Source organism: Megalops cyprinoides, chromosome 9 (genome assembly GCF_013368585.1).
Source record: "Megalops cyprinoides isolate fMegCyp1 chromosome 9, fMegCyp1.pri, whole genome shotgun sequence".
Classification (NCBI taxonomy): Eukaryota; Metazoa; Chordata; class Actinopteri; order Elopiformes; family Megalopidae; genus Megalops; species Megalops cyprinoides.
In genome coordinates this window covers 35,587,411-35,601,845 of record NC_050591.1, presented here as the reverse complement: position 1 = coordinate 35,601,845, position 14,435 = coordinate 35,587,411, and the positions used below count along the sequence as shown (strand labels likewise).

General features: G+C 46.6%; 1 protein-coding gene across 3 annotated transcripts in view; it reads left to right on the top strand.

Annotated features, from left to right (window-relative positions):
- Nucleotides 1–14,435, top strand: part of LOC118782653 (E3 ubiquitin-protein ligase CBL-B-like) — a 55,093-nt gene that overhangs the window by 24,586 nt on the left and 16,072 nt on the right. For all 3 annotated transcript variants that reach the window (XM_036536062.1, XM_036536063.1, XM_036536061.1), the window contains exons 4-7: nucleotides 4,335–4,481; nucleotides 9,023–9,179; nucleotides 10,990–11,111; nucleotides 13,680–13,817. In XM_036536062.1, coding sequence (XP_036391955.1) covers nucleotides 4,335–4,481; nucleotides 9,023–9,179; nucleotides 10,990–11,111; nucleotides 13,680–13,817 — 564 coding nt within the window. The remainder of the gene's footprint in view (nucleotides 1–4,334; nucleotides 4,482–9,022; nucleotides 9,180–10,989; nucleotides 11,112–13,679; nucleotides 13,818–14,435) is intronic.

The following is a 14,435-nucleotide window of genomic DNA, read 5'->3' as shown; positions in this document are numbered from 1 at the left end:
GATAAATGGTATGTGCTTTGGTGGGCTGAGCAAACGTTGGGCTTTCAGGTGGAGAGGAAAGTTCAGTGGCACAGAAGTGCCTCAGCTACAGCCCTGCATGACTGCTGTCTGTCTGCTGTCTGTCTGCTGTCTGTCTGCTGTCTGTCTGCTCTCTGAACCGCGACTGCCTGGCAGATCCGGGCTGTCTGGAATGCAGAGACTGGATGGGGCGGTCCTCCCCGCTGTCCACAAGCTACCCAACCGCTCTGAACTGTAAACCAGGAGGTTCCAGGTTCGAACCCCAAGGGAGGCGACGCTGCTGTCCTTCAAGTCTCTTAGCCCAGACTGCTTCAGTAGCGATCCAGCTGTGTACGTGGACAAAATGCAGAATGTTTCCTGCACAGTTCACCTTGAATAAGGGCGTTTATGCAAAGCAGATATTGTGATGTAGAGGAATTTACCTCCTGTCCCCGTAATTAATGCGTGGGCTACACTGAGAGCACGTTGAAATGGCTACCTAACCCCCACGAGCGCCAAGCCCCTCGGGATCAACCGTGCCGCGTTCTTCACACACCGCTACCTCCTGTCAGATTAAGCGCCACCGCGCTTTCCCGCTTTGCTTGTCAGACGTCTCTCTGATAAGGCCGCCGCTAATTGAAAGACTCTTTCAGCAGCGGTGTTAATACAGTGACAGGCCAGCCTAATGACGTTTAATAATTTATGAGTGTAGCGGTCTGCAGAGATTTGGTCTCGGGTGTTACTTAAAGGGTGTCTAGAGTTTATCTTATCAGAAGGTTACCTTAAAATCATAGAGTAAAAACATATCTCTGGCTATATCTAACACATGATTTCAATTCATTTTGAGGTTTTATGGAGAAAAGGTGGATGGGTATTTTGGAAATGAGCCTCAGGGAAATTTTTCTTTTGGAAATACTGTAGCAAGCACACACCAAGTAAATAACCCTTATCAGGCTGATTAATTAATTTCTGCAAGGGCTAAGCAAACATCTTGCCTGGGAATCGTTTTCAAAGCCTCTGAAGGTCCCTTTAGTGTAACTCAAGTCATGTGTCCAGTGTGTACTGAATTTCAAGAATGGTTGCAATTTCCTTTTTAAAAAAATGTAATAAAATGTTGTTTCAGAAGAAGACAAGTTTCAACATTACTTCTGTGAGTCTCCAGACTTTCTGTTTGGATCCATAATTTTTTTTTTCTGTTCATCGCCTGTGGTGTTTGTAGATCTGTCTCTGATTTAAAGCCATCAGGTGCTGTGATTGCAGGTGGTCTTAAATCCTTGAATGTTATGGTGCCAGATATGCAGTTATCAGCAGAGCTGCTGAAACGGCGTTCGCTGCTGGGGTCTGATCCCGCAAGCACTGCTGAGCTCCTCGGTGGTGGGGGGATTGAGGAGACTCTGTGATAGGCTCCTCGTTTTGTGGGGTCACTCTCAGTGCTGTCCAGGTTTCGTGCTGGAGCTGGAGAGCATGGTGACGCTGGAGCTGTGTGCTGTGGTTCTCAGTTCTCATTCTCTGGGGGCGGAGCATCAGGACTAACGCAACATCCCTCTCAGCAGAGTCTCTCTGCTCTGGAGAGTACTTTTATTAACCTTACAAAAGACAGCTCTGAAAAAGTCGTGAGCAGTGATCAAACATCCAGCCGTCCTTGAAAGGTCACAGGCAACTGCCTAAATCTGACAGGAAGCAAAAACCACTCTAACTTATCTTAGACAGAAAAAAGTCCACTTTTCTTAACTCACTGTTTTGATGTCATCTAGTGGCAAGCTTAGCAAAGTCAGCGTGCCGTTATTGTGACCAAAGCTGCGGCTCAGGGGGTGGTGCATTAAGCCCATTACCAACGCTCATGATGACTGGAATTCCCTCCCAAAGACACCTGCGAGTGTGTCTCACACACACACACACACACACACACACACACACACAAAATATTTAGAAAGTAATGCATCTCAAAGGGTATTTCCCTCTGCATCTCGCTCTTCAAAGTTGCCCCGATTTCAAGGGAATTTGACTGCTTCAGCAATAAAAATAATCCCTGTGAGCCCTGCATTTATGCTTCAAATCGCTATTGAAAAGCAAGGGGAAGAGAGATCTGATTTAAGTGGGAATCCAGCCCCCCCCCCCGTCTCTCTCTCTCTCTGCCCATCCCAGGCCTGGCTTTGTATGCTTCAGCATTTTCATCTTTCAGTTTTATTCATAGTTTTACCCGAAAGAGAGCCGGTGTGTTTAAGGAGCAGGGCTCGTAACCCTAAGGTGGCTGGTTTGATTCCCGGGTGGACCCCTGCTGTCATACCCTGCGGCAAGGTACTTAACCGAAATGCCTCAGTAAATATCCTGCTGTGTGGATGGCATATTAAAGCTGCATGCTGTGTACGTTGGGCTGGATACGAAAAAAAAAATAAGTGTAAAACCTCTGGGCCCATGTCAGGCAGAGACTGAGAGGTTTGAATCAGGTGCTGGGCATAGCCATCCTCCTGTCCCCCTGCTGGGAACCAAATCCTGCAATTTTACTAAGCTGGAGTTGGCCTGTGGGGGAGAACATTACATTACATTACATTACATTACATTGCATTACATTGCAATACATTGCATTACATTATTGTCATTTAGCAGATGCTCTTATCCAGAGTGACTTACATAGGATAGAATTTTCATGTTATGCATTCATACAGCTGGATATTTAGGCGTTTCTGGGTCAGGTACCTTGCCCAAGGGTACAGCAGCAGTGCCCCAGTTTGGAATCGAACCAGCAACCTTGTCTGGTTACAGGCCCTGCTCCTTACCACTATGCTACACTGCTGAAAGCCGTGCCAGGCTGCAGTGCTGTTTGTGTAGGAAGAGGCTGAGATTCATGGGAGTTGGTGCTTGTTGAAGACACATAGCCTACCGTGTGTCTCCCATGCATAGGCCAGCACAGGGTCGCCCTGACAGCGCCGTCTGTTACTGTGCTGACACCTCTCACCAGTCATGCCACCAGGAATATTTGTGACACCATTTCATCATGCCCTTCAGATGGTGTGTAAGATTGCTGAAATCTGCTGAAAAGGGATGGTTTGAGGGTTCGGAGTGGGAAATTAATTCCCCGATCCGCTCAAGGGCGCGCAGCATGCTGCTCGGTGCCGGGTGGGGAATGCGGATATTCCTGTCTGGGCTCGGAGCCGCTGTGTGTCAGAGTCACATGGCCCGCATTGTGGAGCAGGGAGGGTTCCTCACGTGTCCGCCAGCCAGGGGGTTATGGATCCCAGCCCTGGAGGCTGGGAGACAGCTGGGTATTCGGCTCTTTCCAGGGACCCAGGTCCCTTCTCTGATCTGCTCAACAGCTGACGTGTTACTGTTATCATGTAACCAGCATGTGCTACTGCTGCTGCAGAGGCGTCGGCTATTTTGTGAAAAACGTCAAAAAGTATTTGAAAATAATTCCAAGGGAAAGTGCTTCATTGGACATACCAGTCAGAGACCCCATAATTGGATATTGAAGGGCTGGTAGCTGCCAGGCATGTCCAAACTCAATCTATAGGGTTTGTTTACACTGAAAACCACCCTATAGTGGCCTTTTAATTGGCTAATATTCTCAGAGCTGATAACGGTTAAATTAGTTCACATGAATAATTAGTTCAATCAAGTGCTTAAAAACCTTCGTTGTAAAAGAAACCTGAATGCAGGCTGCCCAGGAACAGGAATTTGGCAACCCCTCTGTTAGCATTGATAGCAATAATCATTCTCACAGCCTTTCGCAGTGAAGCTGTTAGGTACAATGTCACAGGAACGTTGTGAAAATGTTAGCTGGAACGCTGAGAATGTTAGATGTGTGGAAGGTGGGAGAATTTGGCTGAATTGCTGAACATGTTGAGAGATTGTTAGGTGAAATGCTGAGCATCTTATGGGAATGTTAGCTGGAGTACTAAGCTTGTTACATTATATTATTTTATCAGCATTTAGCAGATGCCCTTACCCAGAGTAACTTGCATAGGTTACGGTTTTTGCATGTTATCACTGGATGTGTACTAAGGTAATTATGGATTAAGTACCTTACCCAGGGTTCAGCAGCAGTGCCCCAGCCGGGAATCAAACCAGCAACCTTTTTGTTACAAGCCCCGCTTATCACCACTATGCTACACTGTTGTGGGAACATTAGCTGGAGAGCTGAGAATGTTGTGGAGCGTGTTACCTGGAAGGGTGGAGAGTACTGCCCTGTGACTGCTGGATTCTCCCATTTTCCTTCCCTTCCACAGCCAGATAGCCCAACCGAAATCCACCTGATCTTTGGCCACATTTATCGCTGGGCTGCAATGTTACGGGACCGTTGTGAGAACATTAGCTGACCGTTGCCCTCTGTCTTATAGGCGGAACCTGACCAAACTGTCCCTGATCTTCAGCCACATGCTGGCCGAGATCAAAGCCATCTTTCCCGGCGGCCAGTTCCAGGGAGACACCTTCCGCATCACCAAAGCCGACGCCGCAGAATTCTGGAGGAGGTTCTTTGACGAAAAGTAAGTTCCTGTATTTGTGAGTATTTGTTTCATGTATGTTTATAATCTAAATATATATATGCACACACCGAGAATAAGAACAATATTGTATATTTTTTGTAACAGTACTGTTTACAATGCTGTCAAATCCTCACAGCGGTTTCTTTGAGAAGAGGAAAAAAAAAGTCTAAAAATCAAAGTGGCTCACAGCTTGGGAAATCTTTTGAAGTAGGAAAACATTACTCTGCTTGTCAATTGCTTCCTCAGATCACTAAGTCAGAGAGGTCTTAAAACTGAATGACTGATTAAAGGGTAGCTTTGCCAAATATTTAACATGTTGTTCCTTACCTTTACGGTAGCTGGAAACTCAGACTGAAGACACCTTTGTCTGTTTCAATAACTGAGAAAATGAACTCATTTGAAATGCTTTCATGGTTTCTTAATCAATTTCATGCTTTGGAAACCTCGTGCAGTGTCCAGAATCTATTGATCCCTCTCTCCTTGTCTTTGTCAGTGTGAAAATTACATTTGCAAAACACTCTGCTGTTGCTTATTCCTCATAAGATCGGTCTTGATCAATGGAAGGCGTTGTCAGAGATGCCAAGTGCTTAGCTAAGCTGGAGATACAGTCTGCTGTAAACACAATGAAATGATTTGTGCTTTACTGAGACTTATAGTGGGAGTGAGTACGTCGTTAATCCTGGGCTGCTTTTTTCTGTAACCGCTCGCAGCGATCGCTGTTTGGTTTTTCTGTTTTTGGTTTTATCTTCTGTCGCTGTGTTTGATTCATACATTCCCATGAAAATCTGCTGCTTCCAGTAGATCCACTTCTAGACATGCGCTCAGACCTTCTCTGTCTTCTCCCGCTGTGGTTGTGAGAGTGAAATTCACACATGCTAGTGAAGTGAGTGTGAGGCAAATGCACAGGTGTAAAAGGTTGTGGATGATGTGCTCTCTCCTTCATTAAACCACCTTATGGAGTTTTGCACTGTTTGGAATTTTCATAGATACCCATTTTAGCAGAGCACTAGCCACATGCTAACAGGCAGATTACACATTTGTGTCCTAGTGCAGTCTTTGGACTGGACGGAGATGTGAAAAATTTTGAATCAGAAGGCATTGCCCAAATGTTTTGGGACAGCCCCCTGTCTGTGCTGTGAGAGCTCGTATGGAGAATGGGGGGTGGGGAGAGTTTCCAAGTGATCTTGAAATCCAGTTCATCATGTGCATCTCGTATTGGAGAGGGAGAATGGGAATGTCAAGGGCTTACATCAGAGCGTAACGTTCTTGCGGCAGGAAACACAGATTTGCTTTGAAATCAGTTCCTTGCTTTGTAGTATGCATGCCTGGTGAACTTGCGTATTATTTATGGTCCTGTTGCACAGTAACTCACTGTATAGCTTCAAGTGCTTTATGATTGCAGCGGGCTGTCCACCGAGAAAGCCGCTGTGGGGTTTTGATTGGCTCAGCCAGACGATGATGTAAAAAGGAAGGGTTTTGTGGCAGTCTCTCCACAGTGATATGACCAGCACGATCCCCGCTCGCACCCAGCCCGTGTTGCTGGCCCTGGTGGTCACCAGGGGTTACAGGGGTCTGGCTGCGCTTCTGACCAGCGGTAATACTGGAAAAAGGAGGCTGAGTCAAGCTACTTAAGCCAAACATGCTGCGCTGAGGTCCCACAGACTCGCCACAGAGAACCGGGTCAGAGCCTCTGAACGTGTTCACACATCCTGCCGACCCATCCTACAGAACCAGGCATGAGATGACACAGCTCCTGTACATCCGGCCCAGGACAGTGTGAGACTTTCAGCCACAGTTTTTCCCCGTATATTTCTGAGGCCTGAATGTCAGGACCACGGTGACTGTGACCCCTCTGCCAGTCATGGTAATTTGTAAGTTATCACAAGATCTCAGAATACAGAAGAAAGCTGCTTTGAGCTGCAGGGCCTGCTGGTCATGGTGTCCCATTAACCATCTGTAAATGAAAAGGACCTTTCACACACAGTCAGTGGGACTTACTCCACTGCTGTATTTCACTTATCAGAAAACCATTTGTTAAAAACACAATTTTCATTTAAAGCAGTTGACTACTGACTGCGCTGCACCTTTTCAATTTTAAAATGCTTCTACAACTGCCGTTTCCATGGCAACGACAAAAGGGCCCGAAAGTCAAGAGATTCTCTCTTTCTCTTTTTAGGAGGAAACAATGAGAGTTTGAAATGACAATAGAGCTCTCTGATTAAATGGGAGTACTGTTCTGTTCTTTTAAAAAAACCCTCAAAATTCTGTTGAAAGGATAATCGAAAGTAGTTTGGGCCTGAATTGATTTCTCTTGTCTGTCTGTGTCTCACCCCCTGGCACACAGTTAAAATGGCCGTCAGACTGCAGGTGCTATTGGGCAGAAGTCATTCCTCTGCACTGACCTCTCTCCTTACAGAGGACAGTCCTGTCATTGTCTGAGAAATGGAGGGCTTTGAGCTCACAGATATTCTGTTTGTTATGACCAGATATGCCACTCAGTGTGTTTCGTAATGAAAGTTCAGAATACTTATAGCTATATAGACTTGCTGGCTTTGTGTGAACATTGTTGAAAGGACATTTAACCTCCATAGAACTGAACTTCCATAGGTGGCGTAAGTAGACAGAACTAGAATCTTCTGTTACCCACTGGTTGCTCAAAGAGAATGGAAGAAAGACAGGAGCTGAAAATCTGGTCATAATCAATTGATCAATTGATCAATATCTGTGGCTGAACTCCTCACAAAGGTTCCCAGAGTGTGCAGGCAGGACCAGCGATGCATCTTATTGTACCCGGGACCAGGAGCTGTAAGGGTTTGTTCTGGTCTGTTCCAGATGAATCTGAGAGGCATGCATAGTCAAGTTAATTCTAGCATTTGGGTATGATTTAAAAAAAAATCATTTTCATTTCATTTCATTTCATCGGGTCCTCTGTGGGCTCATCAAATCTTCTGTGTTCAGCCCACGAGCCTTGATCATTGGCATCCCCCTAAAGCAGTGTAATTGGCTGCATCAGTACGGTGCCCGGAGGGTGGGTCATTTGTGTTCAGTGTGAAAGATGCCACTAATTATGCGATCCCAGCTCATTACGGATAGGATCGTTCCCATACCATCACAGCGTAGACCTCCATCAGCTCCTCTATTGATCCTTTCAACGAGACAAATATTAATAACAGGGAGCTCTTTAATTATCTCCCGCTTAATGAGAGAGAGCAGAAGTGAGAAGTTGCCCTGTAATTCTGTGTAGAAAGAGGGGAGGATTCGGGTTGCCCCTGTTATTGGGGACATGGTGGGCTGTCCTGAAGCAGATGCTTTTCGTGATAACATAGAACCATCAGGCGCTGGTCTGTTCCAGGGAAAACGCAGTTGCCATGGAAATGCTGCCTGTGAAATAGGACCCATCTGAACTGTGTGGTGCAGAGTTCTTGGTTTAGGTTAGGGTTAAAATCCACACAGCTTGTTTCTCTACACAGACTCTTCAGAGTATTCAGAGTCATTCAGGCGAAACAGGAAATGTTTGTTTGTGGTGATTATGGTCACAGAGGTTTTTAGCCGTTTGGAGGTCTCGCAGTGATTATCAGTTCTTCGTATATTGTCCTTCAGCTGGAATAATAACACTTAATTGCCTCCAAAATGAACGCTGTTAAGAACATTTGTCAGTAAAGCACTTGGGTAATTAATGAGTGTCAGCGGGATGGTCCGAATTGGACATATTTAGCATTTAACACCTCGTCCAGCAGTGTTTTTCCTCTAATTTTTTGAAATCATTGAGATGTCCCCGACCCTTAAATGAAATGCATGCTTCGGGAAAATGCATCTGACAGATGACAAATGCCGCTTTCGGGGAGGTGTTTAATATTTATTAGCTGCTAATCATACAGAGAGTCTCCTGGCGCACCGTGTTAATGGGACGTGCCCCGAATTCGGCAGCACGCACAGCCTGATCAGGGGTATGGTGCCCCCCTCAGGGGCGTGACCCCAGCGTTCCCTTGATGAGAATCTCTGAGCGATGAGGATGGGCATGTTTTGCCCTTTAAAAGATTGAGCAGATGATCATTTTTGTAGGCTTTTTTTACCAGCGCTCCCCTCGCCACTCTACAGGCCTGAAGAGCTCGCAAGCTTCCCCCCAGTCTTGTAAAGCAGTAAATTAAATTTCCTGTTTGCAGTTGTGTGATGGGAGACAGGTCTGGTGCCCACACTGTTGGATGAGGACCTCACCACGCTACAGACCAGCATTACAGGCTTTGGAAGCTGGTTACTCATTCGGGGGGGGGGACTTTATTGTGGATGTTTTTGTGCTCTTATGGTGTTGAACTCTGTCTGTACTTTCAAAGCTGTTTGGTCCAGGTTTGCTTAGGTGAAGTTTGTTTAACGTTTTCACTGGTGTCTTTTTCTGAATGACATTGAGCAATGTATGGAGAACAGGTAGGGGGGGGTGTGGGGATTGAGTTGGAATGTGTGGGTTACCAGTGGGAGGGGGTTTTTTCTCTGAGTGGAGTGGGTGGAGTGGGGCTGATGTTGACGGTGTGGGCTGTGTGTTTCAGGACCGTGGTGCCGTGGAAGGTGTTCCGACAGTGCCTTAGTGAAGTGCATCCCATCAGCTCTGGCCTGGAGGCCATGGCCCTGAAGTCCACCATCGACCTCACCTGCAACGACTACATCTCCGTCTTCGAGTTCGACATCTTCACCAGGCTTTTCCAGGTAATGCTGCTTCTCCCGCACCTGTGGGGTTTCGATCGCTCATCCTGACGCCTCCACAAGGTGGAAATGAAAGCGTCGCACGAGATCTGGTTTTGTTTCTGGTGTTTGCACACCTTCATGTTCCGCTTCCTTGTGAGAACGAATATATTTTCAGGCATTGGCACCCATAAAAACTGTTGGGATTGAGTGTTTCTGTTTTTTGCATTTTTAGCAAGAAACTGAAGCTGTTTATGTAAAAATGTTTTCGTTTATTTGTAGAATATAGTCTCCAAGATCTGCTCATGTTTGGTGCCATTGGAAAAACAAACATGCTTATTATATCTGAATGCTTTCAATGCATGTGTTTTCCCACAGCCGGATTTGCTGGAGGACTGATCTCTGTGCGTTGACATTTAATAGTTGCTGTTTGATTTGTTAAAAGCTTAGACTTCAGAGACGATAGTGGATCAGTGGGTCAGTGTCCTTCTGAGTGATGCATTACATTGTTTGATTGTTCTATCTGTATAGGTATATATTTTCTGTAATGCAGATGCATGCTAAGTAAGGCTTCATCAAAAGGATGTGAGTCAAACCTCTGACACCCCACAGTTTCCCGGTAATCAGAGAGCCGTCACTGTGGCCGGCTGTCTCACGCACATTCTGTCAGGAGTCACATGTCTGTACCCCGATCCGCATGGGAACCCAGCTCCTAGTGAAGTAGTCCTAAATGACTCACTGGGTGTAAATCATCAGTGGGTGGGCAGGGGATGGGGGTGGGTGGGGAGGGTTTGCCCAAACCACCTTTCACCACATGACTTGCATCGCTCATCACTGAAACATGCTACTGGAATCTAAATCTGGATGGTCACACAAATTGGCCACAAGCCCCGGGAGCCCAGTGCTTTTCATTGTGGAGGAAAAATGCCATGACATCACAGAGAGGAAGGAGGCGGGGTCCGGCTTTCAGCGGGAATCTGCTGCTCGATGTCTGTGAGCGTGTCTGTTAAGCTCTTCATTGACGCAGCCCTCGGCTTTGACTGTAATTTGATTTCTTAAGGTAATTTCCTGAGTGAGTGACAAGGCAGTGACTGGTTGCTTAATCAATCAATCAAGTTTCATTTAGTGTGATGATTTAAGCCATAAAATTACTGCGGAATACTTTCTGGAGGTTTCACACAGTTTAATGATCTCAGCATGACAGAAAGTGCTGGAAGGATAAAATCGGTTGGGCTGTAAGGACAGGGTGATAAATCAGTTTCTGACTGCAGACAATAAAAACATTCTGCGTTTATTAACAAGCATTACATTAACTGATTACAGTTTGCTATTAACACACTTTGTGTAGCATCTGTTCCAGGACAGTGGGTGGGCTGATTAGTCATTGCTGATTAGTCATTAGCTGGTCATCACTGTGTCTGTGAGCAGGTCCACAACAGAACTCAGGTGCATTTGATCTGCTATCTGAGAAGTACAGGAGGTAGGGAGTGGGGCATTCAGGTCTTAGGGCAGCAGTGTGGCATAGTGCTGAGGAGCAGGCTCATGACCAAAAGGTTGCTGGTTCGATTCCCCACTGGGGCACTGCTGTTGTATCCTTGGGCGAGGTACATAACCCACAATTGCCCCAGTAAATATCCAGCTGTACAAATGTAGTGTAATGTAATGGATAAAAGTATAACTTACATGTGTGTAAATAGCTCTGGATAAGGGGTCTGCTAAATGCCAATAGTGTAATGTAATGTAATGTAGGGTGGTGCTCCCCGTGCTCTCTCTGTCATTACACCAAAGCCCCGAGTCTTTCACCCCATCACTCCTCTGTGCTCTCCTCTCTCAGCCCTGGGGCTCTATCCTCCGAAACTGGAACTTCCTGGCTGTGACTCACCCGGGCTACATGGCCTTCCTGACCTACGACGAGGTGAAGGCGCGTCTCCAAAAGTACATCAACAAGCCTGGCAGGTAAGGGGTCGGGGGTCGGGGGTCAGGGGAACGGCCGCGCCTCTTCCTCTGCTGGCTCCTCTGGGTTAGAATGCTCTGGCCTTGCCCGGCTCCGTTCTGCGGCAGTGGTAGGTAGCTGTGCGCCGGCTCATTACAGACACATTAAAGCCGAGCAGGCGGCTGCTCGCCGAGGTGAGACAGACGACAGAGACGTTTCCTCAGGCCACTCGTTTAATTGTGCTCAAACAGAGGGGTACAGAGGAAGGCGGGGCCGGGGAAATTAACAGCGTTTGAAGATTAGCTGCGCACTAATAAGAAGGGTCGCAGTACAGAGTGAGCACAGGGGTTCAGGGATGGGGGGGGGGCTGGCTTTATGATTAAGGCACTGTGTAATTATTTTATTTTGCTGGGGGGATTATGGGGCAGTGATACGGGGCGTGAGTCAGTGGAATTACACCACCCCTTCTTCTGCTCCTGTAACAAAGGGATCAGATGAGAGCATCACTGGAGATGCAGTGATGTGATTCAGGCCTGCATTTGCACCGCAGTGATTCACCGGTTTGGGCAGCGCTGGGTGGGTGGCTGGGTGGTCTGTCCGGATGCTGGTCTGAATCACTGCACACAAATACCAACATCCTGAGGGCAGGGAGAAGCAGGGTCACCAGGGCCATCTGCCCAGGGGGTCAGTTACACCCAGCACCTTCCTGTGGGAAAACGGGCATGGCATTACATTACATTACATTACATTACATGCATTTAGCAGATGCTCTTATCCAGAGCGACTTCCATCACAATAGAACATAAGTGTAACCATTCAATTTAAATGAGCACCACTGTGAGACCAGGCTCACAGCACTCCCAGACCAGTGAGTGTGAGCATATCATTGGGCATCTCCCAAAAATGGGGATCATTTGTGGATTACAGATTATGAATTATGGGTGACCCTTGGGTAGCTGTACTTTCCTTTGACTTTGAGTATCAGAAGGGATTTCTATGACAGACTGAATGTAGCCCACTATCACACCATTAATGCTTCAACTCACCATCCATCTCATCAACGACATTGTTTTTTTTTTTTTTTTTTTTTTTTAATAAACTGTTTTAGAATCAACATTCTTTGAATTTTGAATTATTTTAATTTAGGTTTTTTTTTGCTCGTTATCTAACTTAGCAAGAAATTTTCATGTAATTTCAGACTGTTTAGCAGTACAAATGGCTTTTGATGTTGGCTTTTGATGTTAGTTTGCTGTCAGAGCAGCATAAATTGATGTTAGTGTGTAGCAGAAATTCCATCTAACAGAGCTGTTCCACAGTAAAATCTTACGCAAGGACAGTAAGGACATGTTTGTTACCGTAAGTTTATTACTGAATATTGTCACTGTTAATAATCCCATCAGCAGATATTTAAAAAGGTCACTGCTGGCAGTCTCTTGCCAGTAATGCAGGCTCTCAGATCAGTGAACAGGGACAGCGTAGTCAGACTTTTCCCCCATATAACCAGTATTCAACATGATTTTGGTTCTTAAATCTTAAAAAATAACTTCGGGGAAAATATCTAAAGATCTGAATCTGTGTGGTGGTTCATTGTTTCCCCAGATAGCAGTTATGTGGCTCCAGGGTTTGTTTCCTCTCATCCTGTTAGATCCAGAATGGCAGCTGAACCGGGTTTTCATGTAACCGTATTTGTGAACTGGTCTTCAGACTTGTCAGCAGCAGACAGGTGCAATTAACAAGGAGGAAAGCAAAATTACTTGCATTAGAGTAGATGTATTTAGGATGGCTTGGTTAGAGTCATAGTGCTACCACAGTATGCACAGAGCCAGTGCTCTTTCTGCAAGCTTATTTAAAGGCTATTTAATGAAACTGAATTTTGTTCACTGTAGCTCACTGTTGATAGAGACACTTTAAACCCTGCCTAAGGTGCAGCTTGCTATTCCAATACAATTCCATTGGTCAAAATGTGACCTGAATGAATACTGCTATGCTAGGTTCCTTTGTTAATAAGGGCCCTTGTAGCTGTGGTAACCCCTCATTCGAAGGCAAAGACGGCTTCACACTAACTTCCTCGTTTCCTCTCTGCCTTTGAAGACGGGTTAAGGTTTCTTGAAAGGAGGCCTCTCTCTGAAGGATCACTCTGGAGGATTTTTGCTTCAGAGGCTGTGTGTATAAGCAGCCACAGACTGCTGTATAGGCCTGGCAGCCGGGGTGTCTACGCCAGACTCCCCCGGGGGTAATTTGTTCTTGTAAAGACCTGATTTTACGTGGCCATGTGAACCTTAAAGCACGCGGCAGGTTTGGGCTTTAAATGGCGCCGCGGCAGGAAGCTGCCCAGCATGTGGGGCCCTGACCCTGCCCACTCTTCGACGGCACCTGGAGTGTGGAGGCACGCGGGTCGAGAGTGACTCACACAGCTGAAAGAAAAGGGTGGGGTCTCGGAGGAGGTCACCTGACAGAAAGGGGTCTCAGGGAGAAGCCACATGGAATTGGCAGAGCTGAGAGAAAGGGGTGTGGCCTAAGGGAGGAGGCATGTGCGATTGGCAGGCCTGACACTGCTGGCTGACTCTCCCCGCCTCCTCCTCTCCTCACAGCTACATCTTCAGGCTGAGCTGCACTCGGCTGGGACAGTGGGCCATCGGCTACGTCACCAACGACGGGAGCATCCTGCAGACCATCCCCCCCAACAAGCCCCTCTTCCAGGCCCTGATCGACGGCTGCAGGGAAGGCTTGTATGTCTCTCCCTCTCTCGCTCGGTCTCTCCCTCCCCCTCTCACACTCTCACTGTCTCTCACTGTCATTCTTTCTGAGTCTCCCTTTCTCTCTCTCTCTGCCTCCCTCTCTCCCTTTCTCTCTCTCTTACCTTTTGCTCTCTTTCTTTCTCACTGTCATTCTCTCTCTGTCTCTCTCTGTCTCTCTCTGTCTCTCTCTCTCTCTCTCTCTCTCTCTCTCTCTCTCTCTCTCTCTCTCTCTCTGTCCCAGGACAATGAACAGGAAAGAATCAGTCTCACAAGCAGTTTCAGAGAAATGGAGCAAGAAATAAGTGGTTGATTCTGATAAGGGTCAACATGCTGTATCACCGTGTTGCTGGTGCAACATGGTGATACACAAAAATATGTAAAAGATTACAGAAGTCAGAATGCTGTGAGGTATATATTACTGCGGTGTCTAAAATCAGGACGGCATATGCCCAGTAAGGAAAAACTGCATCGGGAAAGGGGATTGGTGGTCATAAATAAGGGCACTTACTGACAGGGATAGACAGATACTTAACAGAATAGTTACTGAAAACCCACAAAACAGCAGCATCAGAATATACTGCAGAACCGAATCATCCTCACCTTGTGCAG